We start from the raw sequence: 27,750 nt of genomic DNA, 5'->3' as shown, positions 1-27,750 counted from the left end.
TTGTGCGATTGGCTGTACTGGGGGAGGCTAGTCGGGCTGTCAATCCTTGAACTCCGGGGGATGCGGAGAAGCTTGTATTAAGCGAGTTGGGATCATCTTTCTGGTTGTGAGGAGTGTTCTTGGCGAATGCTGGGGAAGTTGGGGATGTTGGCATGGGAGATTGGAGAGATGAATGTCTCATGGGATGTCATGACACCGTAGAGGGCCTCACAAGGGAACGGGCTAACAAGATATGGCTGATAATCAAGTCTATTCATCAATCAAACTGTTCATCTAAGTCATCTACCCTTCGTTTACACGTCTATGATCTAGGATGCACCGGCTCATCTCCAATTTCCACCATCTTCTTCTCCAGCAAGACCGTCATGTGCTTAACCACGTCCTTGTACTCATCCTCATGATACACGTTAAACAGCTCCAGAGGGTCCTTTTCACAGTCAAACAGCTCCCACTCCTTGTACTCTTCATCTCCCGGTCGAGCACCCTTGATGCCAAGGGCCTCGTTGTACCAGTAAATCAGCTTGTATCGCTGGTCGCGGATGCCGTAGTGTGCGTAGGCGTTGTGGATGATGTCGTTGTGCATCCAGTATCGGTGGTACGCAGCTTGGGGCCAGTCCGCAGGTGTCTTGCCTTGTAGTAGAGCCCTGAAAGACTTGCCTTGCATGTAGGAGGGAACAGGTAGGTTGGCAAAGTCAAGCCATGTAGTGGCAAAGTCTACATTGCAGATGATGTCGTTGCACACTGATCCGGCGGTGATTTCTTGGGGATAACGGATCAGGAAAGGCATCTGGAACGACTCTTCATACATGAAGCGCTTATCAAACCAGCCATGCTCACCAAGGAAGAAACCTTGGTCAGAGGTGTAAATGACGATAGTGTTCTTTGCAAGCTCCGGCTCGTCCTTGTCCATGTAGTCAAGCAGCTGACCAACACTATCGTCGATGGACTGGATAGTGCGCAGGTATCGCTGCATGTAACGCTGGAACTTGAACTCGGCAAGCTCTCCAGCGCTCTGGAAGCGAAAGACAGTGCCGTCTTCCTTGTCGATGAGCTTGAGGGCCTTGAGGTCCTCTTCGCTGGTTGGTGCGGGGATCTTTCTCTCGCTCGCCCCCTTCTCTTGCTGGACTCGTTCACCCACGCGTCTTCCGCCGTCGGGCTGCACGAGTCCAAGGTCTTGGTATGTGAGATCCTCCGCCACTCGCATCTTGGCAATCTTTGCCGCGCGAGCACGGTTCTTGTAGTCATCGGTAAAAGTATCGGGAAGTCGGACGGGGTCCTTGTACAGGTCCTTGTGCTTATCATCACACTCCCACGATCGATGAGGCGCCTTGTGATGGCACATCAGAAAGAATGGCTTATTCTTGTCTCGTGACTTTATAAAGTCGAGAGACTTGTCGGTGATGATGTCGGTCACGTAGCCGGGGTTGACGTGAACGCCGTCGGACTCGATGAACTCGGGGTCCCAGTACTCGCCCTGGCCTGGGAGGACGGACCAGTAGTCGAAGCCGGTGGGTTGGTTGTCGACGTCTTCTCCCATATGCCACTTTCCAACCATGCCGGTTTGGTAACCGCCCGTTCGGAGGTGCTTGGCGACATTGGGGAGATGTTTATTGATCTGCTGGAGCGTTAGAATGCCAATGGCTTCAATTCCACCAAAGCAACTCACGTGGTCATCCAGCGTCATAACGCCGTTGACGTGGTTATAAGTACCACAAAGAATAGCAGCTCGACTAGGAGTGCAGATACTGTTGGTCACATAACAGTGGTTGAACAGCATGCCCTCCTTTGCAAGACGGTCGATGTTTGGCGTGTTGTTGATTCCAGCACCATAACAGCTGATGGACTTGGACGCATGGTCATCAGCCATGATGAAGATGACGTTTGGACGGCCATTGCTGCCGCTGCTTGCTGAGTCTGTCGCCATTGTTTGCTCTCAATTCTTTGACAGTGACACAAATCAGGAGAGAAATTGGGTCAATGGAAAGCACGCAAGATGAGAAAAATTGACACAATGGAAAGAGAAATAATCCCAGAAGACAGCTCGCGTGCGATCCTCCTCTTCTCATGACACTCGTACATCACCCCCCGACGCCCGAGTTTCAGGGTCCTTGACCGGAGCGGAGCCTCGGGGCTGTCGGGTCCCCACTTGCCGGTATCGCGGTGCTCGGCTCGGGACAGCTGCCATTGGCTGACGTACGGACACCATCATGACTTTTGAGATTGAATCTGGATGTTGGCCGAGACCTTGATCCATGATGGGCGGAATATGGGGTGCGTTTTGGCGAGCAAACTCTGTTATCCACGTGGGTTGATCAGTTTGGGCTAGCCGGGGGAAACCGCTGGGGAAATTGGCTCAAGGTGCTGTTAAACGTACGAGTTTAACAGTTGGTGAACCGTCTAGGCGCCCGTTGTGAATGAGTGGGTGAAGTAGCCCTTAGACATTGGGAGAAGGCCAGTGCGGTATGTGGACGTTCCAGCCTTTGGGATCACCACGGAAAAGGAGGAAATAGAGGTAACGAGAATAGAGTAGAATCACGCCTTGGTATCATTAAATCTCGTCATCGCTAGTACATGTACTGTTCATCAAAATCGGCCAAGTACCCATTCAAATCCTGAGTCCCAGCCGTATTACACGCCCACGCGTTCAAGTCCAGTCCAACACCACCATAAGGTAGACCAAACAGGAGGTTGGGGTCCGTGATTGGATCTGCTAACGGATAGCCTGTCTCCCTCGTATTCCAATCTGTGGATGGCTCTGCGACTGGTTGCTCGTCTTCTGTGGATGCTGTGAAGCTCAGAGCGGGTTCTGAGGGAGGCTCGGGGGCTGCGTCGCGACTGTCGTCGACAAAATCGGATTGTCGAAGGAGACTATGAATGGCTAGGCGTTGCCGAATGTAAGCGTCTCTGGATAGCTTGGGTGGTGGTCGTGGTGCTGGGTCTGATGTTGATAGGGCTTGGTGATCTGACGACTCTAGCCACGACTTGTGTTGCTGAATGACTCGCTCAAGTTCTTGTCGCTATCACCGAGTTGGCGTCTGTCAATCTTGGAATGGGGTAAGAGATGCTTACCATGGGCTTGAGTTGTGCCGAAAAGTCAAAGTACCGTGTAATGACATCCAAACACAGCTGCGCCTTATTGATAGCCATCTGCATCGGAAGCCCGGTATTGTCCTTGCCAGTATACGTCCCAAACAATATGAGACGAGCACCGTGATATGCGCAGACGGCAGCATCAAACTCCAGCATGTCCCTCTCATCCTTGTGCTGCACAAAATCGGACAAGACCTTGACGATCTGCTCGGCGTGGGCGAGGCACTTATCCTTCATCAATGCCCTTTCGGGGGCAGACATTCCCTCGACGGCTGCGTGTGGTGTTGCCTCGGGATATCCGGTGAGGAAGATACGATAGAGATCGCAGTGGCATTGGTGCCAGCTCATGTGCTAGACGTGTTAGTCAGTGCTGTAGGAAGCAGTTCTGAGACCTACCATGATGGCATATTGGGGCGGTCGGTGTAGTTCTTCAGGATTTGTAGGCGGGTACTGATCGCTAGGGGCCAGCTTTGTCCGGAGACGAAGGAGATCGTTCTGGAACCTCTCCATGGATGAAAACAGCTCCGACAGGTTGACCTCTTTGAGAAAGACTCGACGATTAAGTCTCATGATAGCCCGACGGATGAATGCGAGTCGAACAAAGGCGGCCCGAGAGCCCAACACTTCTGGCTCAAGACCTTTGCCTGGCTGTAGATAACCCGTGCTGACATGACGCTCTTGGTGAAAGTCGACATCTTCGCAGGGGAGCTGGAGATGGATCGTGTCGGGGTCAAAGAGTTCAAACTCCTTGAGGCCAACGCAGAAGCTATCCTCCAGCAGATACAGCGACCAAAACGTCCTCCTCCTCACTTCTTGTGCCACGGGTCCTAACCTCGAGTGCTCATAGTTGAGTCGTAGAGCCACTGCCCACCTACCAGCAAGTCCTGCCATGATGAAAGCCCTAGGAAACTGTCCAACACCTGCACGATAGCGGATGAGTAGAAGTGACGCTTGCAGCTGAAAGATGGAAGGCTGTTCGAGACGGTCGAGCATGAGTCGTTCGGCTTCTTGAGCCCAGGCGTCGCGCTCCTGGTTGTGCTTGTCGAAATACATGGCCGTGATGGCGCATAAGGCCAACTTGAGGGCTCGGTCGATGGTCTTGTCGCGACATCTCTGAATAACGGTGGCCTTGTGGAGGAAGCTGTACGAGGCAAGGGGATACAGACGGTCAAAGTACTGATTGACCAAACCAGTGACTAACTCATCTGAAGGTGAAGAATCTGTAGGTGGATTGACTGGAGGGGCATCTTCAGCAGGTCCTGGACTTTCGTGTTGAGAACTCGAGGCGATAGACTGCTGACGATCCGGCGAGACGGCACGCTGAGAGCTTGAACCTGCCTCATCCCTCGAAGATGACGCACCCTCCACCGGACCCCTCGAAGGACCAGGCTTGGAGTTTGAATACGTGCACTGCTTGTTCCTCCTCTGACAGTTTGAACATCTAGGAGTATCCCCCGAGCACCGGACCTTCATGGCCCGACACTCGAGGCAAGCCCTGGTACCGCGACACTTTGGCGGCAGCCGAGGCGCATACTGCCCGTGAGACCCATCCTGCTCAAAGGAGCACTGGAAACTCAGGCGCTCGCAGGTGCGACACCGCGGCACAGTTCCATCGCATCGGACCTCCGGGGAGTCAGCACCGGCCGAGACCCGGGGGGTGGTGGGTGTGTGTAACTCACCTTGCGGACCCGGCATTGGACGCAAGCAGCTTTCATGGCGACCCCATAAGATAAGGAAGATGTTTGTCAACAAGTTCGGGCCTCGGAGGTTTGGCGAGGTTTTGAACGATCCGGGGAAAGCTGAAGGATCCGGTCGGCATTCGGGCAGGGGATTTGACTGTCGGATATATGCGAGCCAAGCTGGGAGGATGAAGGAGAAGAGAAAGAACCCTGTTTCCGCTTGGTGAGAGGATACCTCAATCTGGGGTAGTGTCTGCCGCTACGGCTGTCACGCGGGCCAACGACTCATGTAACGGTGTGTCAAAGGCAGGCCAGGTTATACAGACGGGACTGTTTTACTCTCTTTTCTTCCTTCTCAAGAACAATGTTGAAGGAGGTAAAAACTGCATCTCTCTCATCATTACCGTCAAAAGGGCACAAAACCACCATTCTCTTCTCATCCCCCCAAGCACGCCATACTCTCGACAACTTCGTCCAATGAATCTGGATGCTACTCCCCGTTAGCCCTGTTCTCTTCCGCTGACGACACCAGGGCCTGCGATGGCGTGCGGGGTCTCCGCAAATCATGCATCTCCGCGCCCAATCAGCTCCGGGCCCGACCGAGATCCCTCGGGCGACCCGCTTTTCCGTTGGCCAAGTCCCCGAACCCTCCGGGCTATTGCCAGCAACTCCCCGAAGCCCCTTGGCGGGCTTGGTTTTTGGAGTAGGTGCAGGTCGGCTGCAGTTGTGAAGAAAAGAATTGTAAGAAAATACCAGGATGGCTAAGCTGTGATAATGAAAAACGGTATGCACGATAGACACTACCAGGAACCTATCGGGACTTCATTGGGCCACCGGACGACTCATGCCAGTTGCGGTCTAGCCAAACTCCACGGATCGATGCTCACCTAGCAGTTTCCGCTAGTGACTTGGACAGACCCTCTAACAGGAATCCTCCCTGACCGAGCTCCGACCGACCTCGATCCCTTCTCACACCACCCTGTCGGGTCCCTATGGCCCATCACTACGAAACAAGATCTTATAAAGCATCAGATGGACGTCACATTTTAGGTCTCCATTCAGCTTCAACTACCTCGAGCATTGGCAAATCTGCTGCAATGTCACGTCTCGGTACTTTTCGTGCCTCGTACCTGGTGGCCTTGTGCTGCGTAGGATCTTTCCTCTTTGCCTATGACACTGGCATCGTCGGGGGCGTCTTGTCCCTCGAGAGTTTCCAGCGTGACATGGGTATGACGCCCGAGAGCAAGTCGACAGTCAGTTCCAACTCGGCCAGTCTCTTGCAAGCCGGAGGTGAGCATCTTGATATTCCACAGTTACCCCTAGGTGCTGACAGTAACCAGCCTTTTTCGCCTGCTTCTTCGTCTGGCCCTTTACCGCACGATATGGTCGACGATGGTCCATTGTTCTAGCCTCGTGCGTGTTCAACATCGGCGCGATCCTTCAGCTCTTCTACCCAAACAATTCGGTCGCGACGTGGTACGCCGGACGCGTCATCTCGGGCCTCGGTGTGGGCATCGCAACCGTCATCATCCCCATGTTCAGCGCCGAGATGGCACCCAAGGCGATCCGCGGCCAGCTGGGCAGCATGTTCCAGTTCTTCTTCACCCTCGGCGTCTTTACGAGCTACTGGATCGACTACGCTGTTGCCGAGCACATGCCTTCTACTACAGCGCAGTGGAGAGTTCCTGTTGGACTGCAGCTTGTACCTGGTGGTATTCTCGGCATGGGCATGTTGCTTACAAAGGAGAGTTGTCGTTGGTTGGCCAAGGTTGGGAGGCACGAGGAGGCTTTGGAGTCGTTGGTTTGGGTTCGTGGTGGTGAATTGACCCCTGAAGTTCAGTCAGAGTAAGTGGTTGGGAATTTGGTTTTTGCGTCATCTAACCGACTCAATACAGGATGGACGAGATTCTAGCTGGTATTGCCGAAGAAGAGCGCATCACCGAGGGTCTTACATGGAAGGAATTCCTTCTTCCTGCCAACCGCTGGCGCATGTTTATCGTCATCACTCTCCAGATTGGTATGGATACAGTCCACTATATCAAAAGCCATCGGCTAATATCGATTGTCAGGTGTCCAACTTACCGGAAACACATCCCTCGCCTACTGTAAGCCGAATCGGATATCCAAACGACTACAATATTCTAACAAGTCCAGTCTCTCCTCAAATCTTCAACGCCGTTGGAGCCGGTTCAAACGCCTTCCTCTTCAGCGGTTTCTTCGGCCTCGTCAAGGTCGTGGCCTGCTTGTTCTTCCTGCTCTTCCTTGTTGAGCGCATCGGTCGCAGGGGCTCTCTTATCCTCGGCGCCTTTATGATGGGTGTTTACATGTTGATCGTTGCGGTCATCACTGCTACTCATCCTCCGGTTGCAGGAGGCGGCATGACGTCTGCTTCTGTTGCCTCGTTGACCATGATTTACCTCGAAGCCAGTGAGCTTAGACTTGATTATTCAGAGACTAATTGGACGCTAACTGGGTTGATAGTGACGTACAACATCTCTTGGGGTCCTGTTCCTTGGGTAAGTAAACTATGATTTCAACTTCTAGCATAACTAACGTTTCCCAGCTCTACATGTCCGAGATCTTCCCCACACGCATCCGAGAAGGAGGGATCGCCGTCGGAACAGCGACTCAGTGGCTTTGGAACTTTGCTTTCAGTCAAATCACGCCTCATGCCGTTGAGAACCTGGGCTGGAAGACATTCCTCATGTTTTGCATCTTCAACTTTGCCCTCGTCGTCTACGCGTGGTTCATCATCAAGGAGACCAAGGGCCGATCTCTGGAAGAGATGGAGCTCAGTAAGTTTAACACCGTGAGTATATAACTCTCGCTAACCTGTGCTCCTAGTCTTCAACGCCAAGCATACTCGAATCGACCTCGAAAGGTCCTCCAAGGATGCCCCTGGAAGTCCCAAGGCCAGCCTACAAATCGAGAACAACAGCGTCGAGGGCACCAAGAACTGAGTTCCTATAGAACTAGCTCTTTGAAGTTGATTGCGGGGGCATAATATCAATCCGAGCCTCTTGGCCAATTTTGAATTCTTCATGGCAGTTCCTTGGATTCGGTCAGATATGGCAACCTATGGATCTCTCAGTTTAGCAGTTACCCATAATCCGAGATGGTATATTGATGCTTGAACAGGGGCAAGTTTTTATTTGCCTCTGGCTCCTTGTCTATCGAGAAATTGGAGTATGAGCCATAATCTTATGGAAGAGTATATCTCCACACCAGATCTGGTTTGATCACAAGGATTTCTTCCAGAAGACAATGCTTTCACGTCTTTTTTTGTCCCTTGGTATTCCCTTCTTCACTGATTGTACTTGGGAAACCACAGAGGGACAAGGACCAGTCCCAAGTTTACTGGAATGAAGATGGCATATAGGTGTGCTACTCTTGAATCATTGGCCAAACAACGCTTCTGGGATGGCCATCTCGCACCAAGAGAATATCTAGTCTTTGGATGATCGATATTCATGCTCCGATGGCCCGAACACATCCCGCCTCAAGTATCATCCCCGACGATCCGAGCCGGAATGTCGCTATACCAAGGTCACGATCGATTCGAATGAGACGTAGCCACCAATGTCGATATTTCTCTCGAGGGAAACCAGCAGAAGTGCATACCAAGAACACTGGCTTGTCCACTTCTCCCTGCACACCAATTCTAACCGACAAACCTTTATATCTACTTATTGTTGTTCTAGCACCTCTAATATCTACTCTACTCTATCCAATATTCATTATTCAACCCCCATGGCCCAGTCTGCAGCTGCTATTGCATGAATCTGGGCTGTATCAAACACTGGCAACTCGCTTCCAGCCTCGTCCACCAACAGTCCGATCTCGGTACATCCAAGAATAAGACACTCTGCGCCAGCCTTTTTCAGGTCTCTAATAATCTCATGGTACTTTTCCCGCGAGTCGTTGTTGATGATGCCGCTGCAGAGCTCACTGTAGATGATGGAATGCACCGTCTCTTTGCCCTCCTCGTTGGGTACAATGACGCTCAAACCAAACTTTTCCTCCAGACGAGACTTACAAAAGTCCTTTTCCATGGTGAAACGTGTTCCGAGAAGTCCGACAGACTTGAAGCCCGCCTTGAGGATACGGTCGGCGGTGGGATCGACAATGTGGATGAGAGGTAGCTGCGATGCCTTCTCGATGCCGTGGGACACAAAATGTATGGTGTTTGTGCAGAGCACGATGGCATCTGCACTGGCGAGCTTCAGTCTTGAGGCGGCATCATCGAGTAGAGCGCCAGCCTCGTCCCATTTCCCAGCGTGTTGAAGTTTCTCAATCTCGGCAAAGTCGAACGAGAAGACGATGCATCTCGCCGAGTGGAGACCGCCCTGAACCTCTCGTACGCGGCGGTTGATCTCTTGGTAGTAAGTAGTCGTAGACTCCCAGCTCATGCCCCCGAGGAGGCCTAGAGTCTTCATGGTGAGGCGCTGTTTTGGTGATGTTGTGGTTGACGTGGATGAAGGAGTCAGGTCAGCGATGCCCCGCTTTCGGTCTTCTCAGCACTAGTAATCATGATCATGCGAGGTTTGAGCTTGCCCTACGCAGGCGGAATCAGTGGATAGACTGGTGAATGAATGAGGTGTCCTTCAGTGATTTTCTTGATATTTTCGGGGGGTTCCAGGTCAAGAGCATAAGCAGCACATCTTTGGCCATTGTCGGGGATGCCGATCAACATGCAGCAAGTGCCCAGGCAACATGACTTGCAGGGAGACGAAATGCGACCTGCACTGGGAACACAAGAATGGCACACCTAGTTCAGGATGTACCCTCAAATTTTATGCTTAATTATGCCCTCAGCCATAGACGAGCTTAATCTAGACAGGCGCTTGCAAGGGATACTCCAAGATTAAAGTGAAGGAATATGTCATTCAGGACTCGAGACACGATAGACTCGTCCACATTCGAAGAGACACCCCGTAACCGAATTGATCTTGTTTACCCAATATCCAATGTAAATGCCTTTAATATTATCCAAGCGCCCCAGGATATGCAAATCCCAAACCCATCTCATGAAATCATGTCTCATTCACCTATACCCCATCTCATGCTCAATAGCAAGCCGTCTTCCATGCCCCGTCTGCACGTATCCATAACTCCATCGTCCCCCAAGTCCTTGAATCTTGTTCTTGCGGTCCTTGGCATTCATTCCTGCTACGCCCTCTACTCCCGCGACCCACGGTGCTTCGGCAACGTAATACATGGCGCCGACGAGACTGCGTGGATCAACAGGAAGATCAGGCCATTTGACAAACAGACTTCCAAATAGACCGATGACCATGAATACTAAAAGTCCAGCGCTGAGTCGTGAGCACACTTGGTGGGCTAGCCGTGTCTGGGTGAGGTTATACGGCACGTTGGCGAACAGAATCGGGAGGAACTGAGCCATGAGGGACGCAACGGCCGTAAGGAAGAGAAGAAGATCGCCCACTCGGAGCGCAACGAAGAGACCCGAGAAGGCGTTTGTCGGCGGCGTCATAAGGACGGACCGTGTGGGAGATTGACTCTTGTCTGCCATTCTTCGGAAAGGCGTGATTGCCGCAACACCTGCAAGAGTTAGCAATGATTAGGGTTATACAGGATGGTGACTTACTGGTAAAGAGCATGTCCCATAGCCAGATGATGGCAACACCGATGGCAGAGCAAATGAAGCGGACACCAAACTGAGAACTCTCCATGGCGTTCTTGAGCCCCTTGGGCAGGTGACCAAACGTGTCGGTGAAGTGGTAGTAACAGATAAAGCCGAGCAGGCAGAGCAGAAACACTCCAAACAGGAACCGATACCAAAACGTCAGGGCCGCAAACGTCTGAGGAGCCCGATGAGACTGTGCACGCGGTCCGCCCTCGTCAAAGGGCGTGGTGCCGTAGGCTTCTGCGCCGTGGTTATGGCCATGGTGGAGGACGACACCATACTCGTCTCTGCCTTCGTAGTTTCGGAACGTCCCCATCTTGAACCTCTTGTCCACCACAGCATCCTTGAGAGCTCGGTAGTCGTGGAGCGGTAGAGCGCGAAGGTCTGGGTTCCTCGCCATGAGAGCGGCTGCGTTGGCCGAGCACAATGGGTTCGCTGCCACACCTGTGCTCCAGCGACGACTAATGACGACGATGGTGGCGATGAGAAGGGCTCCGATTGCGATCAGTAGAGCGAGCAGGCCGTATGCCGATCTTTCCGATATACCGAGTTCCACGGCACAGCCGCCAATGGCTCCTTTACGACAACGACCATGGATCTTGAGACCGATGGCTTCACTAGCCAGCGGAGCAAACAAGCTCGATCCCCAAGCTGCGAGTGCCGTGATGAACGGTAGAGGCTGACTGTTTGCGAGCAACTTGAAGGGGATGGTGATACTGTCAATACCATCGAAGCGAAGCGTTAGGGCGTCCTTGCCGAGAGCACCCTCAGGTCGTGAGAGAGCTGCAAAAGGCTGGAACTGCGTGGCAGCTTGGTGAATCGCACGAAGCGTCATGGCGAGCAACACGGCGATGATGGGCGGGAGGAACGCTCCAATAAAGTATCCCGCACCCGTAAGCGTGTACTCCGTAACCTCCATGACAATCTTGAAGTCCCCAGTGGGCGTCGAAACATCAGTGACGACGACCCTAGTAGGACCAACGCTAGTAACCCTCGTAGTAGGCAGTGGCGTAGACAGGATAGTAACAACCTGTCCATCCGCTTGCGTCTGAAGAATCGTCTCTACCGGAGGCGTCTCGGTAATGGTCATGACAGTAGCAGGGCGTTCGCTAGTCTTGACCTGAGTAACAGCCTTCTGGATAGGCTTACCATCATCATCGACATAAAACACAGACGTGAGCCTCGTAGTACCAGTCTCGACGTACGTAACGGGAGGACCGAAGCTAGTCTGCGTGGTAGCCAACGTCGTGACATAGGTGCTCGGCATGTACGTGATCCGCGTCGTCTCCTTCGCAGGCTGGATCTCAGTGGTGTACTTGGGGGCGAATCCTTGCGGCTCGTCTTCTTCCGGTTGGAGCGCGTATGTGCTGGTGAAGCCTGCGACCGTGTACACCATTGTCGAGGCTACTTTCTCTACTTTGGTGACGACGGCGTCGGTGGAGAAGGCTGTCACTGCCGAGGACGAGACGATTGTTGAGGTGTATTTCGCTTCGACGACGGCAGTAATCAGTCTAGGCTCGTCGTCGTCTGTTTCAGTGGCAGTGGGCGACGTCTTGCTGTCATCGTCGTCGTCAGTTTCTGTTGGTGATGGCGATGTCTTGTCTTTGTCGTCTGTGGCCGTGGTAGAGGGCTTATTCTTGGCCTTGTTGTCGGTGGGAGTCGGCGAAGAAATGATATCATCGTCTGTCGGTGTTGCTGATGAATCACTCTCATCATCCTCGGTCGGTGACGGAGAAGACTTGTTCTTATCCTCTGTAGGACTAGGCGAAGAGTCGTTGCTGTCATCTTCCGTCGGGGACGGGGAAGATTTGTTATCGTCCTGTGTAGGTGAAGGCTCCGTCTTGTCCTCGGTAGGTGCCTCTTCGGTAGGCGCCTCCACTGTCGGCTGAGTAGGAGATGGCTTGACCTCAATCTCAGTCACAGCATCTGCCGGCGCCTGACTTGGCTCCGCCGCAGGCTCATTCGCAGCCTGTGTTGGCCCAGTCTCAACCGACACAACAGCTGGCTCGCTCGCAGTGTCCTGTCTCTCCACAATACCAAGCTCCCTCTTGAGAAGCTCAACATCTCGTGTCTCAAACCTCAATACCGTCCGCTTAATAAGCCCAAGGCTTCCCTGCAAGCCAAACGATCGCGACTCGAGCTTGTACGTCGAGTCCGAATTCTTGAGTTCGTGGAGCGCGTAACCCATGGCACCCAGGATAGCCACGATGGCGACGATGATGAGGCCGATAAACTGCCATCTCAACGCAATAGGTCGATAGTCGGACTTGGGCAACTCTGAGCTGGGACCCTCCGACTTCAATGGTGGCGGCGAGTCACTTCGGTCTTCTTCGATGGGCCACACGTTCTGAGGGACGGCCTTGTACTCTCGAGGAGCTGTCGGTGACCAGGCGTGCTGTACTGGATGTGGCTGGTGTAGGTTGTCATTGTCGAGAGGCGTCTCGAGAGGCGTCTCGAGCGGCGAGGGCAGATCCCTCTGTTCATTCTGTGCAACCGGCTCGTACTCACGAGGGCTGGGTTGCGACCAGGTATTCTCGGGATACGGCGGTTGATGCATCTTGACGTAAACAATCCGATACAAACATCACACAAGACGACCACCCCAAAGAACGGGATGCCGGTCCCTTTATTGAGAGACCGGCCCAACTCTACAGACTATTTTCCCGCCTGCAACCCTCCAAGGCATCCTTGCATCCATCCTTCCCATGCAAGCCCCCGTGAGACAGCCTAGACCCCCAGACCTTTCAGCTGTGGCGTCCAATGTCCGTTCCCCTCGGCATGCAGGACCACCGGGGTTTCTCTAGAGGCTTGGTTTAGCGAGCTGTTCTAAACCTCTATTGGACAAGACCCGAGGGAGGAATGGTGTAAGGCTGAGGCTGAATCTTCTGCCAAGCCCGTTAGCGCAAGCCAAGTTGTCGGGGCTGAGCTTTGGCCCAACAGTTAAACTGTCCTCGCTTGAGGTCGAGACTCTGGTAGTGCCCAACGGCTCAGCTGCCTCTGTTTTTCTCGGTTCTCCCCTCTTGCTGTCTCTGCAAACATCGAAAAAGACAAGTTGACTTTTCGAGACTGAGAAAAAGGGATTTGCCAGGGATGTCGGGAAATAGTAAGCGGCAACCTCATAGTGCTTACTCTCCCCCCAGTGAAATATGGGGGCCTCGCAACAGCAAAGAGGCTCAAGACCGTGAAATGTAACCCCCTGCAACTCAATTTTAGCATCCTTAGCAAGGGTTGAGGACGAAAAACAGGGATGTGTCTCCTGCAACTGCAGCCTGATCAAATCAACTGTCAGTGACATGCAGACAGTGGCTATGTTAAAAACAAGGCCCTGTCGGTTACATGCATCTCTGCCGCCTACTGGCAACTGGAGCCTTCCAGCAGGGCTTAGCTTTGGGCAAGTGAGTTCCCAACCTCTGAGTTTGTGCCGTGTCCGTTGGTCGGACCGTCTGCAGGGATACTTCACAAGCCACCATCAGCGGGCTCCATCCCTGACACAGCACGTCTCAAGGTAAACAAGCATTCCTATCAAATGTCTTGCAGGATGAATAAGACCACTCTTTCTATCCGTACAGTAATCAAGAATACGGCCCGTTCTCTATCTTTGGATCCTGACAAACCACCGACAAACCCCCCGAATATTACGGAAATAGCCGACCAAGTCAACTCTTTTCCGAGCGTGTCAGACTCTGACAGGCAATACGGCACATGCGCAGCTTGCACCCTGTAATACTGCGGTTGACGTGCCGTGTTTGTTGATGTTTTTCTTTGCATTGAGTTCCAGGCTATTGATTGCTGGTGCCAAGAGGCGCTCTTGGCATCATTTCCACACAATCTCGCGGGGCAGAATCACGCAAAACTCGGAAAATTGCCAACGGTAAAAGTTGTTATTCATTGTCTGATTTATCATGAAATCGGAGCAGCTGAACCAGGTGGCAGAGGTCATTCAGCCAGCCACGGCAGAGGCTGTTTGCACCAGTGTGGCTGCCTATTACCTAGCAGAGCAGAGCCGAAAGAGGCTCTTCCAAGCGTTTACTCTGCTCGTCCTAGACTCAATAAAATCTTTTCCATCCAAGTTCACTATAATTGTATCCTCATGCCAAAGAATAGGATAGGAATATGCGTCAAATAACCAGATTGATACATCAAGTATTTGCTCCCAAAGTCGTCAGAATAATTCGACTTTACAAGGCTCCGCCTCCAATGTCAGTAGCGCATTGGCGTCGGCCGTTCACGCGCCAGACTCAAAACGTGCTGGTGATGCTGTGGGCTGTGCAATCCAATGCTATGAATAGAGTGTGGCTTCTAGGTTGACAGGTCAAGAAAAGGCACTCTCTGTCCGGATATGGCCAACTATGACTATTCAGACTCTTATTTCTGTCCAGTTTTGTCCTTGATTGTTTAATGTGCAACCAAAGTACCCTCCCGCCCTGATCAGGGATGCAGTACAGTACCGAAGCTCGCTTCCAGCCCTGAGACATGGCAGCAACTTTCTTTTATGGTTATAAATGTTAATCACCTCGGGTGTCACATTCATTCCAATTGCTCGGTTCTGTTTAACAGTTTAAAATTACTCAATTCATCGAGGCTGTTCTATCCCTCGCCTCGTGTAGTAAAACCCAACGCTATGATTGCCCTTCCAAAACACCATCCGTTTATCCAAGAAACTCCACAAAATCACCAGCCAAGAATGTTAAAGATGCTCGTGCGAGGGTCAGGAACAGAACCGTCAAAGGTCTTTGCCCGGGACGCCTCGCTCTGGGTGCTGTTGTACTGGCTAAAGTACCGGTCGAAAGTGCGGGATTGTGTCCTGAGCTGGGAGGAGACGTAGGTGCCGACGACGGAGACACTTCCGACGACGAGGAGAAGAGGGAGGGCCCTGGATGCTGTTAGACATGGAAGATTATGAAGTAAGTGGTGTAACTCACTTAGGGCCAGCAGAAGGCTTGATCATGGGAGCAGCAACCATTTTGAAGGTCTTGAGTGTTGTTGTGATTGGTGTAAGTGGTGTAAGTGACCGGTAGTCGAAGACAAGGATTGTGGTAGTTGTCAAGATCTCAAATGGATGCTTGTGATTGAGTGATGATGATGATGAATCAGGAGACCCAAGACGAGAGAAACCAGTCATTATATACCGTTACAATAGAAGCTTTTTGCCCATGGTACGGTCATGAATCTTGGTCGCGTGTCGATAGTTCGACTCTGAAGCTCAGTGGTGCCACTGTGATGCTCCAGCCCTGGCCATGAACCTTTTCGGGCAATACCGGGGAAGCTTGTCACTGGGATAAACACCACATGTTCAGGGAAGGAGACGAATTAATTGGTCAATTCAGTCGTCTTGATCTTGCATCTTGATTAAATCTACAAGATCAGATGAATCGTAGATCATGGTAACCATCCCTGGTGTAATATGTTACCTGAGTGTCGGGTGCCTCTGGGTACTTCGCAGCATGTACTTCGCAACACAGGCAGTGAAGAGTACCAACCTTTAGTTACACCTCCAGATATAAACAACAAAATATATGTAAATGCATATTCTCTTGCATCTTTCAACATTCCAATCATCTTTCTCTTCCCTTCCGACTGTGCCCGGAGACTCGACTGACGGTGATGGCATAACCAACAATCTCAAATTCGTCGTGGCCAAAAAAACCATCTGATGATCGGACCCGGCGTCTACCGATCCACCCACTGTCGCCAAAATTCGCCGGAAAATCAGCAGATGGCCCGGCTTGAGGCTCGGCCATTCTAAACTCTTGGAAATCTGGCCTTTTTCTTTACTCCTGATGATTCTTTTGCATACCAGATCATACTGCCCATCTAACCGCTGCTCTCCGCGATCGCGCGTCTCCGGGCGCATGGTACGGTGCACGACTGACCACAGGCCACGTCAATTGCTCATAGGCCAACTAACCGCGACACCTTCTCGGTCATTCCACCCTTCCTCGTAGCCTTTATCCTCTCAATTCAAAACAACCTCTCCCATCAACATGCATGCACGGCCCCTTCCTGAGCGCCGAAAGACCGTCTACAATAGTAGGTCCGCGCCGGGAATGGCCGGTCCACTCTTGACCGATGTCCCCACAATACGCCGAGTCCTGCTCCGGCTCGACCGGACCAGGCATTTGACCATGAACTAATACCCAAGATCTCTATCAAAGTCAAGGCATCAGAATTCAAGTGTAGCTTCAGCATTTACGCTCGTAAACATCTCTTCACTTCATGCTTCTTCCCTCCTCCAGGGAGAGCTCGGTTTACTTCAAGGTCCGGTAACTCACATGTTGCCAAGAACAGTCATGATGCCACATCCAACTTTATTCTGTTGATCTTTTCATAGCTGTGTACCAACATGAGGCCTGGTGTCGACGCAAGATATTCCCCTCAGGCATTCGCTTACGGAAGCAGTAGCAACTCCCGGACCCTCCACAACCATCACATGCTGATGAAGCCCTTCCAGAGACGTATCACCACACATGCCTCAAGCAACCTTCAAGCAAACTCCTGGGAAGCACAAAATATCACCACATTCATCCCTTACCGCCAAACTTCATGGGAAACCCGAGCCGAACTTAGGTTGTAGCGCATAAGTCACGAGCTACAACACCCCCAGCTACACCCACCAAAACAAGCTCCCGCAGCCGAGGATCCCTTGCCCACATCCAATAACCAGCCAGTGAGGCTCAACCTTGATCTCTTCTCCGGGCGCAAGCCATTCGTCGTCAAACGCGGGGAAGGGGCAACATCACCCGCTCCCGTTCCATCATAGGTCACCACACGTCATGCCATCATCATCTGAGAAGTCATCAGGTTCAAGGAGCTCCCCTCTCTTAAATACCGAAAGCTCCCCTTGTAGCTCCAGGAGCTTTCTCTGCCCTTTATTTACTTGAATATTCAATTAAATTCAGAAACTATTCAATCATGACTTTGGTGAGAATGCTCAGACCCGGTCTCCGACCTTTCGCGGCCCCACTCCTCCGGCCTGCTCAGTTCCGCTTCGCAGGAACGATCCACCCTGAGGGATCCCTCGGCGGTCCGGGAGGCCAGCAAGCCCCACCGCCAAACCCGGGCGGCCCCGAGGCCTTGAAGCGCAATTGGTAACGAATCTGTCTCTGAGCTGCATTAACAAGTGTTGACATTCTAGGGTCCCTATCGCGGGAGCTGCCGGCGTTGTTCTCGGAGGTCTCTACCTTCTATCCCCCGCAAAACCCAAGGTCGAAAGGACCTTTGAGGGAGACATGAGGGCCGCCAACTCGACAGAAATCGGTTCCATCCCCCAGCCGTCAGGACGACCGTCCCTTGCCGCGAAGTACAAGGACAAGGAAGTTGAGTCGTTGACGGAGCTCAGCGGGAGAAAGGGCGGTGGTGGAATGGGCGGCTTCAGAGCTGAATGAATCCGCATTAGACCAAAACATTTACAAATTCATTCGTTGTTATGGCTGGCCCATGGACCGAAATTGCTTACCGGGCCTGGTTCCTGAAGAAATAATATACAAATAAATATGAATTAATTATGGACAAATCTAGATATCCTCCAACGCCTTGAGGTCTACTCAATCTTGCTTCTTCCCAGCGTCCGCGTCTCCGCTCTTCTTCTGCAGCAGATAATCTCCTCCAGTCAAGGCCTTGTACACACCTCTCAGCCCTTGAAACGGCCAATTCGTTCTCACTGTAGACTGCATCACCTTGTCTGGTCCCTCGATGTCCACCTTGACCTTGTCGTACACAGTTGGTAGGTAAGTAGCCCCGTACTTTGCCCTCAGCGCTTCATATGAAGCTCGGTCGTAGTGCGTCCAGAATTCGTCCTCGGTGTAGTAGGCGTGCGCGTATAGCCACTTCTTGCCACCGCATTCCTGCACCTTTTGCTCCAGCGCTCGGTTATGCCGGATCGCATCCCGCCGATTCCCTTGCAGTGGGCCCCAGATTCCATAGTTGAGCAAGTCCGGTGCTCCGGGTTTGGAGAAATCCGAGTGTAGGCCGTGGCCCGAGTCCGGGTCGTCGCGCTTAACGTGTAGGGGACAGAGCCAGAGAGGATAGATGCTGAATTCTTTGTCGAGCCAGGTTTGGAACTCTTGGACGCTTCGATATGGTACGCCAACGTCTTGAACCATGTAATAGTCAAAGAGGTTGCTCTTGTGGCCAGCCGAGTACATGACTCGAGCTCGTAGTAGTGAATCCAGGACATAGCGCGTGAGACGATTGAAAGGGGTGAGAAAGTACTTGAACGCATATTTGGCCACCCAGAAGCCTCCACGATCGTAACGGAAGAGATAATCCTTTATCGGGATATAATCTGCAACAACCGTAACCATTCCAAGTCGAAGGCCATCTCGGACCGTCTCGACATGAAGATAGAACCACGGATCTTTCCGGCGGAAAAAACGCATTGGCTTTGCGCTCACGGGGAGGTCATCAACAAGCCGCCCAACACACACCACAGTCGTGTCCTTTGAGTAGACAATGCCATCGACATAGTCATTCTCGAGCTTTTTGCACTCCTCCCTGATGATCTTGACCGTCTCCGCAGGGCCCCTCGCAAGTCGGTACTTGAGCTCGACGTACTTCTTGGCCTCCTTGAGCTGCACCTCGAGCAGCGTCACAACGCCAAGGGTTCCAAAGGCCGATGCGGCGCCCCAGAAGAGATCCGGTCTCTCTGTTTTTGACGCGTGAGTGATTGTCCCGTCGGCGAGGACAATTTCGATCGAATTGACGGTGGCGTCAAACGCGCCGTAGCGAAACGAGCTGCTCTCTCCAGAGGTACCAGAAAATCCCCCTCCGACGGTGATTCCCGGAAACTCCATAACCACAAGCGGCACCAGCCCATGCTTCAGAGTCGCGTCGACGAGAGCATCCATTGGGACGTTGGGCTCGACGAGGACCGTCTTGGAGTCCGTCCTCACCTCGAGGACATGGTTGAGACTGCTCGTGTCAACAGTATTGTCGGCGCGGCGATTCGACTGGCGCGTGCTGTTTGTCGATCCATGGTATAATCGAAAAGGCTCCTGCCTCTTGTGAAAGTACTTGACCCGTTCAGCAACACCCTTTACGACGGCATCATGAGCGTCCATTGCAAAGCCGAGGTGTTGTCATGAGATGGATTGCTTGTGAAGGATTTGATTGAAGTTGAGGGAAGCCAACAAAAGGTCAATTTCTGTGAAAAAAGAGTTTTAAACGATTCGACCGGCCCGTTGATGAATTATCCGACTCATCCGAGACGCTGCGTCTAATTTGAATCATTGATGAGCTCATGTTATCGGTGAAAAGCGGCCAAGAGATACGCCACGTCAAACACGTAAGCTTGGACGTTTTTCGTTTGACCCCATCACCAACTACCCTACACTCTGCCGATCACATTTTGTTTTTTAAATTAATTGGTTCTTGGCCCTTTCATGCGTGATCTCTGAATTGCACTGCCTTGTTGGAGGTGACCAAGGATGTCACGGCTCGAGCTGACAGGGCTGTTGGGATGGTTACATGGTGCGAGAATTGCTTTGGGCTAGTCCATCACCGCCTCACTCGGATGCCTCCTCGAATAAACACCAATGGCGATGAAGCAATGGGAATAGATCGGCTTTCGCTGGCGAGCTCACCTGACGTTCGTATAAGCCGTATTGAAGCATAAACAAGAAAATCTACCCTTCAATGCCAAGTCCTATCCCAGCTTCTATTCGAGTACTATAGCCTGCATCAGTCAATAAACAATTTGTTTCACTCTCACTGAGGATCCAATTATCGCCAACAAAGACAACCCACTTGCATAGGGCTGCCTGACCAAAGTCCTCAATGTCAGCACGATGCCTAGCTTAGGCGACAATGGCTTCCTATCGAGTCTCTGATAGGTCGGCAGCTCTAAATCTCTGAACATCGTGCAGCACCATCAGCCAAGTATATATATCGACCACTGTCGAGCTGGGAATTATCCAATGTTGCCCGCAGCATCATCATGGGTGGGCGGGATACTTGGTGTGCACTCTGCGGTGCTGTAACACGAGAGCTATGGTGGCAAGACGAAGATGATGGAGAGGAGGACTGCTACGATCACTCTGTCATCACCCTTGAGGACACCCTGTGGTTGGGAGAATGTACTCTGGTAGGCCCATGGAGCTCAGAAGATGAGGACTCGGAAAATGAAGAGCAAGACACTCCCCCTCCCTAGATGCTCCTACTAATGCGCTTCACAGCTTTCACCTCATCCCAGCCACCTACTGGGACCATGGAGCCTTCGAGTTCGACACCGAAGAGGGAGGAGGCATGATATCAGCGTGAGTACGCCACGCACTCCTCACAAACATGCCCATCTAACCATCACCCAAGCTACGATGACGGTGGTGACCTGGCACTCGGGTACCCCATGCATGACGCATGCTTCGAGCAGCTCCGTAGAGTCTTGGCCCCTAAGCCCATCGACCCGAGAGTCCTCTACCGGCTGTTCGACAGGTATTCCTCTCCACCTGGTGGACCTCTGGACATATCCTATGGAGGGGCTGAAGAGTATCATCACCAGTATTGGCCTTCCGACCGAGGAGCCGAGCACATTGTCTTCTCCCCGTGCTCGAGTCCTGAGCTCCAAGCCTGGTATCAGTCCCTAATCAACCCCGTTCTAGAAAACCAGGACAGACCTCCAGTCATCCGAGAGTCTACCAAGCCCGGAAACGACCCTTTTGAGAAGCTTCAGCCCGAAATCTTGCTACATATCATGAGCTACATGGTCATGCCGCATGCCTGGCCATGGAGAATAGCCTCAAGAGCTGTGGCTCGTCTCGAACTGAGAGACACCTTCTGGAAGTTGAGATTCCAAGAGGACTTGCCCTGGCTGTACGACTTTCCTCGGATAGACGAAGATCTTTCCAAGCACATCAACTGGGAAACTCTGTACAAGAGGATCTGGAGGGCCGTTCTCACACATGGTCCTGAAAAGCATCTGGCACTCGCAAATCGATATCGCATGTGGAACATAATCGGATGGATCGCCGATGTCTATCTTAATTACAAGGAAGGCGAGGACCAAGGACAACCGAAACAGCCTGCATCCCTTGTGGACGCCATATCAACGCCCATGGCACCACTGACTTGTGTTGAGTTGGAGCACTCAATCCACGAGCAAACTCTTCTTCTCCGCAATTTCGACGAATTGCCCACCACTCGACCCAACATTGAAGTCAGCTGGACCCCGCTGGGCGAGCTAAAGAGCATCGCAGTTGAGTACGTGCCCTGGCTAGCGTCCAGGTCCGTCAAGAAGAACCGGGTCGCCATACCCACCGATTGCTGGCTCAAAGGGATCGTGATCACAACTGAGAAGAACCCAGCCGACTACCCGAGGATCATCGGTCTCAAGTTTCTATTCCCGGACGGTGGAAACGTGCAACTTGGTGAAGCCGAGGGAGATGAGCGCGAGGAACTTGCTCTGCCTGATCACTTCATCGTCGGGTTCAAAGCTGTAGAGACGCTTACTGGCACTATCTCGAGGCTGGGACTGGTTCAGCAACCGGCGTGCAAGGTTCCTCACCGTAGACGTCTGCTAAGAGAGTAAGCGGTGGTGCGGACTTTAGCCAGAACTACCCCTGTTTTCACTGTGCTGATCGAGTATTGTATCATTCTTGATACAGATCTTGATGCTATCAAGAGCTTTGTTGGAACCTCTCCCGGATCGAAAGGACAGCATCGTGTTTGTTGCCTGCTTCTGCTGCCTTGGCCTACGAGCACCTTTGATGCAATGAGAACGCAAGCACTTCACCGAAAACAAGAAATGAAGGCCTGTGTGAATACCAAGCCGTTTATTAAACCGTTCTATCAGAGAAAATGCGGCGATGATACAGCCAATGCTTGACAATGCAGTTACTAACGTCAGTTGACAAGGTGAGCACAATCAGCACCTTCATGCCTTCAGCAAAACATGTTCCAAAGTAGTCCCCTTTCCCCATGACAAGTAACAAAAGCCTCCCCCCAATAAACCACGTTGATTGCCCCCTCTCTCTGAAGACAGGTTGACCAAGTCCCCATACCGTACCGAAAGCCTAACGATGTTCCAGCTCGTCAGCAAACTCTTTCAGTGAAACGCATTCTCATCCCTCCTCTGAGGCACATCATGTCGATTCATCTGACTCTCCTCCCGACGTTTGGGCGTATCCCCAGGAGCAATGTTGGTCTGATCGAGAGCATGCCCAACCCAAGTGAACCGCAGCCATGACATGGGCTCACGCGCCGCAAACGCAACGCTCTGCTCCTCATCCTTGTAGAAAAGAGCAAGAAAGATCTGAATCGTGAAAACGGCCGCGTTTCCCGCGCAGTGGGACAGGTTTCCGAATCGATTGTCTTCGAACCGGAGACCTAGACTCTCCATGACGTACTCGAATCGCATCTTGGGCCAGTTGAAGCGCAGCTCAAGTTGCATATCCCTCTGAACATCCCAAATCTTGATGTTTGGCTCCGCGAGCCATCCCAGCCCCAGTCGACTAAGGGTATTCTCAACAGGACTCGAGTCAAAAGTGAGAAAGATGATCTCACGAAGTCGATTGTGTCGAATCTCATCCCTTCGACGGTTCATCTTTCGAAGTCCCATGAACAGGCGGTAGAGCCTGTACCCGAGCTCGCTCTCCTTGACAATCTTGGACTTGCCAAAGGCAAACATGTAAGGCTCGACGTGCAGCCAGTCAGACTTGCAGAGATGGCCCCAGTGGCTTTTGTACTCCTCGACGATATAGTGAAGAGGCGTCATGAGCTTGAACCAAGAGTGTCCACGGTCACCGGGCATAGTCCAGCGTCCCTTCTTGTACAGGACGTTTCTCATGTCGAGGTATGCAACACCAGCTTCGGTGAGGGGGTTGTAGCTGTATCGAGTTCCGTCGGCGTAGCGGCCAATCTTTGTCTTGCAGAGGTGTTCAAAGTCGAGGGCAACCAGCACGTAATCGGTTGTCGGTCTCTTGTTGAATCGAAAAGAGTTTTGGGGGTCGATGACTGGTAGGACATTGTCTAGACCTTCTGGAGCTTGGGCTCGGAGGTGTCCGCAGCGAAAGGGGGGGATATGTGATTGGCTTTCCCCTGAGAAGAGGCCCTCCTGGTTGGACCAGGTAGATTCCTGTGAGTTGGACATGTTTTGACTTGATGATTCAAGCCTCGATGAGTATTGGATAGTGTGTTGGATTGTTTGTGCGAGATTGTTGAGAGTAGAGAGTTGTTGATGTCTGCAGGTGGTGTCCCAGCAACCAAGTCTATAGCTAGCGTGCTTGCAAGTCGATGATGGAAACAAGACCAAGAGTTGAATGAAGTTTCCTCAATGATTCAAAGCGAACAAAAGACCAAGTCGAAGGAACCAAAGGAGTATCAAGCCCAGTCTCAAGTCTAATCGAGGAGAAGCCTGCGACGCAAAAGGAAACTCTCAAGATCAAAAGTAAGAAGCCCAAAAACGTGCAGGTTTAGATCAACTCATTTATAGTCGCACTCCGCAAGTGATAAAGAATAGCCAAAAGGGTCCGTGGGCTGCATCAAGAGGCGGTTTAGTCTGGACGTTTGCCCCCATTGAACCGTGCCTCACAGTTTGTGAATAACCTGCAGCGCTGGATGAACAATGAAAGACTGGATGGTGTTTGAATCAGTGCTGATCTAGGCTAAAGGGGCAAGTGAGTTGGCTCGTATTGTGAATGATTGTTTGGCAGTCTGAGGAGCTTTGTGACTAAAAGTGGCCAATAGTGATTCACTGACGTTGATTCAGACAATACTAATAATAACCAGTAAACACCGCTTTGGGCAAACTCCCTCAACTCATCTCATGTTCACCACATCATCACAGCCTTGGCTTGGCTGTCAGATACGTGCCTCCTAGCTTCAGCATCTCAACCGCCTCCTTGACCATCTCATCGACAATCTCCCCAGCCGGCTGCACGCTCGTGATGGCTCCAGCAACCTGCCCCATGAGATAAGGCAAGTCTACATCCGCTCCTTCGTCAAGATCGTGCTCGAGAGGTACTACTCCCTTATCGCAGAGCTGTCGTATTTCCTCAGGCTTGTCGTGCCACTTCCGAATATACTCATTCGTCTTCATCCTCAACGGCCTTCCAGATATCACAAGCGTCCGCTGCGTCTCATCAAAGCCACAAGAAACAACCTCATTCTTGTGCTCCTCACTGCATCCCGCCTCTACAGAGGCCACAAACCGTGTGCCAACCCAAACACCCGCCGCTCCCTGCATCAACGAACTTGCCAGGCTGCGTCCAGACGAAATGCCACCCGCTGCAAGCACCAGCGCGGGAAGACCCTTGAGAAGAGGAGGGTGATACTTGGCCGCCACGTCTGCAACAGCAGGGATAAGGACCGAGTTGGCAACGTCGCCTGTGTGGCCGCCGCCTTCGCCGCCTTGGGCGCAGACCATGTCGACACCAAGCTCAAGCGCTTTCACCTAACAAGCTGCGTTAGCGAACAGCAATCAAGCGCTTCTGCCAAACTCACCGCATGCTTTGGATGTCCAACCATATTCATCACCAAAATCCCCTTGTCGTGAAGCCTCTTAATAACGTCCTTAGGCGGCACACCGACCGCACTAACAAACAACTTGGCACCGCTCTCGATAGTGATATCAATCAGCTCATCCAGTTTACCACCCGTGTAATCATGGTTCGTCTTTCGCGCGTTCCCTCCAATCTGAGGCAGCGCGAGGTCAACGCCAAACGGCAGGTCAGGTCGTGAGAAGTTGGCCTTCATCTCGGCGATGATCTCGCGGAGCTGGTCGGGAGTGTACATGAAGCCGCCAATGACACCGAGTCCGCCGGCGTTGGATACCGCGGCAGCAAGGCGGCCTCCTGATGTCCTGGCCATGCCGGCGAGGACAATGGGGTGCTGGATGCCCAGCAAGGAGGTGAGAGGTGTTGTGATGGGGCCTGGTGTCGTCATAGTGAAGGTGGTGTAAGTGATAAGTTCAATCGCCGAATCAGTCCAGGAGATAAACAAGTTTAAGTGATAACAAAGAAGAAACGTCTTATGTACTGTCTCAGCCTCTCGCCAGCCTCCTGTGTACAAGTAATACCCGGTTTGCGGGGGATCCGGCTTTACCTTGATCAACCGGGGTTATATGCGGGGAGATCGGCTCGAGCCCGAGGCATTTCCGCATTGGGGAGCACTTCATTCACATGGTGATCGATCCAGAATGAGGATCATTGCCTAGAATCAACTCGAAGCTGATGTGAAAGACGGTGCAAGTCATCTGAGGAACGTCAAATGCTCAATGTTGCTACATCAGCAATTATCTTGCCCGTTCTCTTTGCCAATGACAGACCCAGCCATAACTGCCAAGTTCCCATCCTTCTCTCAAGTTGGTATCATACATACTTCAAATCGTCGTGGTAAGAGCCGCTGTGCGTTATTGCCACGTTTCATTAGTCTTACAGTCCAGGTTGAGACTCGTCATCAGTAAACAGCGCTCGCCTCGCTCGCATCAAAATCTCCCTTGACTTCGCGCTGCTTCGAACTGCAGGCATATCCTCCATGCCTTCCCATCACAAACTGATCATCGTCTCATTGAAAGTGTGGTAAACGCGCTGGCACAAACGCCGGGTTCTCTGGCGGTTTTGCGCCTGGTGGTGCCTTTGGGCTCCTTGCTGCATCTTCCGCTTCACGTGTCTTGGGCACACGAAGTTCATTGCTGACCTCCTCCATACGCTCTTCAGAAACATTCTTGCCGGGGTCGCCTTCATAAACCTCATCCTCTGCCACCTCGGGCTTGAGTTCAGGCACTGATTGTATACCAGGACTTGTCCCTGCAAGGCCCATCTCAGCCGCAAGTTGTGCAGCAGCCTCTTTTTTCCTTGCTACTTCTTCATCTTCCTCCTCTTGCAGCATCTGCTCTTCTCGCTCCAGATCTTGCAGAGACGGCACGTCATCAATATCAGAGCCAGCGAGAAACGACGTGGATCGGCGACCCATGCGTAACGAATCTCTCGACGCAACAGACACCAATGTCGTCCTTGAGACAGTTCTTGAACCAGCCAGCCCAATTGCCGGCCGCTTTCCCTTGCCAATCGTTCTCGCGCTTCGGCCACTTCCACCACTTCGCCCACTACTCCTGTCGTCCTTCCTCACCATATCGTATGTAACCTCGTCATCAAGCGGAATTGCATCCTCTTCACCTTCACCGTCACTCGGGAACAAATCTCCTCTTGACCGATAAGAATCCGATGTATCTCCCGACCCTGTCGTCCCGCTTCGTTTCCTAGTCGTAGGCAGATTTCCATGGTCGTGGTCTTCATCGGAGCCAAGCAACGGCTCTGCCTCGCCTTCACCGTGTCTTTGTGGGTGGTCTTGCAGATCTGCCGCGCTAGGTTTGTATCGCAGAGTACCGCCCATCTTCCAGGGCAGTTTGCTTAGGAACCCAATCGGTTGGGTACTGGGTATAACGGTCGGGTCGTCGTTCTCGCTAGGTTTCCGTCGTCCGCCTCGAGTACCGTAACTCATGCCTCGCTTCCTCCGGGGTTGCTCCAAAGTCTCTCCAGTATTCCTTCGTTGACTGCCGGTCCCTGCCAGCAGTCTCTCCCAGTCTTCATTTCCCCAAGTCCCAAACAAACTCCCATTCTGTTCATCCTCGTACCAATCGTCGTAAAAGTCGAAGCTGTATTCTGCCCTCCCCCGAGTGCGCTCTCGTTCCCTGCGCCTACGTAAGCGCTCCTCTGGGTCGCCAAGGCAAACAGCCGTGCATTGTTCAAACGAGTTTGCGATCGATGAGAAGCAGGGATTGATGTAGTGATGCTGAAAAGACCAGATGCCGGCTGCAGCATTCTCCGTTACCGCTTCGGCGTCGTGGGTGATTTGGTTCCAGCGTTGGCGCAGGCGCGGATCCTCGAGGAATGCCATTGTCTAGATGATGAATATGACGTCGCAAACATCAGAAGCGCCGGGAGAGCAGTGTCGTTGATCCGGGGTCGAGATTCTAGAAAATGAAATGGGAACGACCAGCAAGAGGATTCAAGAGGGATACATGGTCGCAAGAGCCGGTTCTGGCGCAATCTGTAGCAAAATACGCTGTAACGTGAGGTTGAAGCAGGATGGATGCGACAAGACAAGGAATCGAGGTTGATGGCTGCAGGACGGCTTACAGTGCGAGACGAGAGAGCGACTTGTGGTGGCACGTGCAGCAAGGTGAGACGACTAACAGCTTGTTGGGTGGTTGGGTTTGATTGAGCGGTACCCAGATCTGGGCGTCTGCGTGGCTGGGGCTGAGGTACCGCTGATCAGATCCACTGGGGCTGGTCTTGATCTTTATCTTGGGCTTCGAGTAATCAATCTTTATTTTGGCTTTTGTTGGAATGTACTTGAAAGTCAGTCTCTTCAAAGGGTAACCGTGGTACGAAACAAAGTAAA

At 52.2% G+C, this 27,750-nt stretch overlaps 12 protein-coding genes across 12 annotated transcripts; 3 read left to right on the top strand and 9 right to left on the bottom strand.

Moving 5' to 3' along the window:
- Nucleotides 1–301: 301 nt before the first annotated feature.
- Nucleotides 302–1,924, bottom strand: NCS57_01170800 (uncharacterized protein; the record flags this gene model as incomplete). The annotated part of the gene is made up of 1 exon (XM_053061413.1): nucleotides 302–1,924. One exon carries the CDS (start codon nucleotides 1,922–1,924, stop codon nucleotides 302–304), a length of 1,623 nt encoding a protein of 540 aa, XP_052909799.1.
- Nucleotides 1,925–2,564: 640 nt separating this feature from the next.
- NCS57_01170700 (Fungal-trans domain-containing protein) lies at nucleotides 2,565–4,805 on the bottom strand (the record flags this gene model as incomplete). The annotated part of the gene is made up of 4 exons (XM_053061412.1): nucleotides 2,565–3,017; nucleotides 3,070–3,441; nucleotides 3,487–4,713; nucleotides 4,770–4,805. 4 exons carry the CDS (start codon nucleotides 4,803–4,805, stop codon nucleotides 2,565–2,567), a joined length of 2,088 nt encoding a protein of 695 aa, XP_052909798.1.
- A 1,061-nt stretch (nucleotides 4,806–5,866) lies between these two features.
- Nucleotides 5,867–7,729, top strand: NCS57_01170600 (MFS domain-containing protein; the record flags this gene model as incomplete). The annotated part of the gene is made up of 8 exons (XM_053061411.1): nucleotides 5,867–6,059; nucleotides 6,110–6,614; nucleotides 6,665–6,786; nucleotides 6,839–6,874; nucleotides 6,924–7,196; nucleotides 7,251–7,285; nucleotides 7,333–7,578; nucleotides 7,628–7,729. 8 exons carry the CDS (start codon nucleotides 5,867–5,869, stop codon nucleotides 7,727–7,729), a joined length of 1,512 nt encoding a protein of 503 aa, XP_052909797.1.
- Nucleotides 7,730–8,506: 777 nt separating this feature from the next.
- Nucleotides 8,507–9,205, bottom strand: NCS57_01170500 (uncharacterized protein; the record flags this gene model as incomplete). The annotated part of the gene is made up of 1 exon (XM_053061410.1): nucleotides 8,507–9,205. The coding sequence occupies one exon, from the start codon at nucleotides 9,203–9,205 to the stop codon at nucleotides 8,507–8,509; it is 699 nt and encodes a 232-aa protein (XP_052909796.1).
- Nucleotides 9,206–9,813: 608 nt separating this feature from the next.
- Nucleotides 9,814–12,982, bottom strand: NCS57_01170400 (uncharacterized protein; the record flags this gene model as incomplete). Its single annotated transcript, XM_053061409.1, has 2 exons — nucleotides 10,378–12,982; nucleotides 9,814–10,331 (listed from the first exon to the last, which is right to left on the bottom strand). Exons 1-2 carry the CDS (start codon nucleotides 12,971–12,973, stop codon nucleotides 9,814–9,816), a joined length of 3,114 nt encoding a protein of 1,037 aa, XP_052909795.1. The 5' UTR covers nucleotides 12,974–12,982.
- A 2,105-nt stretch (nucleotides 12,983–15,087) lies between these two features.
- On the bottom strand, nucleotides 15,088–15,538 carry NCS57_01170300 (uncharacterized protein; the record flags this gene model as incomplete). Its single annotated transcript, XM_053061408.1, has 2 exons — nucleotides 15,088–15,289; nucleotides 15,339–15,538. 2 exons carry the CDS (start codon nucleotides 15,536–15,538, stop codon nucleotides 15,088–15,090), a joined length of 402 nt encoding a protein of 133 aa, XP_052909794.1.
- Nucleotides 15,539–17,292: 1,754 nt separating this feature from the next.
- On the top strand, nucleotides 17,293–17,801 carry NCS57_01170200 (uncharacterized protein; the record flags this gene model as incomplete). Its single annotated transcript, XM_053061407.1, has 2 exons — nucleotides 17,293–17,504; nucleotides 17,552–17,801. Exons 1-2 carry the CDS (start codon nucleotides 17,329–17,331, stop codon nucleotides 17,799–17,801), a joined length of 426 nt encoding a protein of 141 aa, XP_052909793.1. The 5' UTR covers nucleotides 17,293–17,328.
- Nucleotides 17,802–17,960: 159 nt separating this feature from the next.
- On the bottom strand, nucleotides 17,961–19,475 carry NCS57_01170100 (uncharacterized protein; the record flags this gene model as incomplete). The annotated part of the gene is made up of 1 exon (XM_053061406.1): nucleotides 17,961–19,475. One exon carries the CDS (start codon nucleotides 19,473–19,475, stop codon nucleotides 17,961–17,963), a length of 1,515 nt encoding a protein of 504 aa, XP_052909792.1.
- Nucleotides 19,476–20,350: 875 nt separating this feature from the next.
- On the top strand, nucleotides 20,351–21,937 carry NCS57_01170000 (uncharacterized protein; the record flags this gene model as incomplete). Its single annotated transcript, XM_053061405.1, has 3 exons — nucleotides 20,351–20,541; nucleotides 20,589–20,669; nucleotides 20,722–21,937. The coding sequence occupies 3 exons, from the start codon at nucleotides 20,351–20,353 to the stop codon at nucleotides 21,935–21,937; spliced, it is 1,488 nt and encodes a 495-aa protein (XP_052909791.1).
- A 516-nt stretch (nucleotides 21,938–22,453) lies between these two features.
- Nucleotides 22,454–23,497, bottom strand: NCS57_01169900 (uncharacterized protein; the record flags this gene model as incomplete). Its single annotated transcript, XM_053061404.1, has 1 exon — nucleotides 22,454–23,497. The coding sequence occupies one exon, from the start codon at nucleotides 23,495–23,497 to the stop codon at nucleotides 22,454–22,456; it is 1,044 nt and encodes a 347-aa protein (XP_052909790.1).
- Nucleotides 23,498–24,187: 690 nt separating this feature from the next.
- NCS57_01169800 (NMO domain-containing protein) lies at nucleotides 24,188–25,290 on the bottom strand (the record flags this gene model as incomplete). The annotated part of the gene is made up of 2 exons (XM_053061403.1): nucleotides 24,188–24,799; nucleotides 24,850–25,290. The coding sequence occupies 2 exons, from the start codon at nucleotides 25,288–25,290 to the stop codon at nucleotides 24,188–24,190; spliced, it is 1,053 nt and encodes a 350-aa protein (XP_052909789.1).
- Nucleotides 25,291–25,911: 621 nt separating this feature from the next.
- Nucleotides 25,912–27,243, bottom strand: NCS57_01169700 (uncharacterized protein; the record flags this gene model as incomplete). The annotated part of the gene is made up of 1 exon (XM_053061402.1): nucleotides 25,912–27,243. One exon carries the CDS (start codon nucleotides 27,241–27,243, stop codon nucleotides 25,912–25,914), a length of 1,332 nt encoding a protein of 443 aa, XP_052909788.1.
- Between the last annotated feature and the right edge of the window lie 507 nt (nucleotides 27,244–27,750).

The sequence above is a fragment of the Fusarium keratoplasticum genome, chromosome 9 (genome assembly GCF_025433545.1).
Source record: "Fusarium keratoplasticum isolate Fu6.1 chromosome 9, whole genome shotgun sequence".
NCBI classification, from domain to species: Eukaryota; Fungi; Ascomycota; class Sordariomycetes; order Hypocreales; family Nectriaceae; genus Fusarium; species Fusarium keratoplasticum.
The sequence above is the reverse complement of the archived record's forward strand: the minus strand, read 5'-3'. Positions and strand labels throughout refer to the sequence as shown.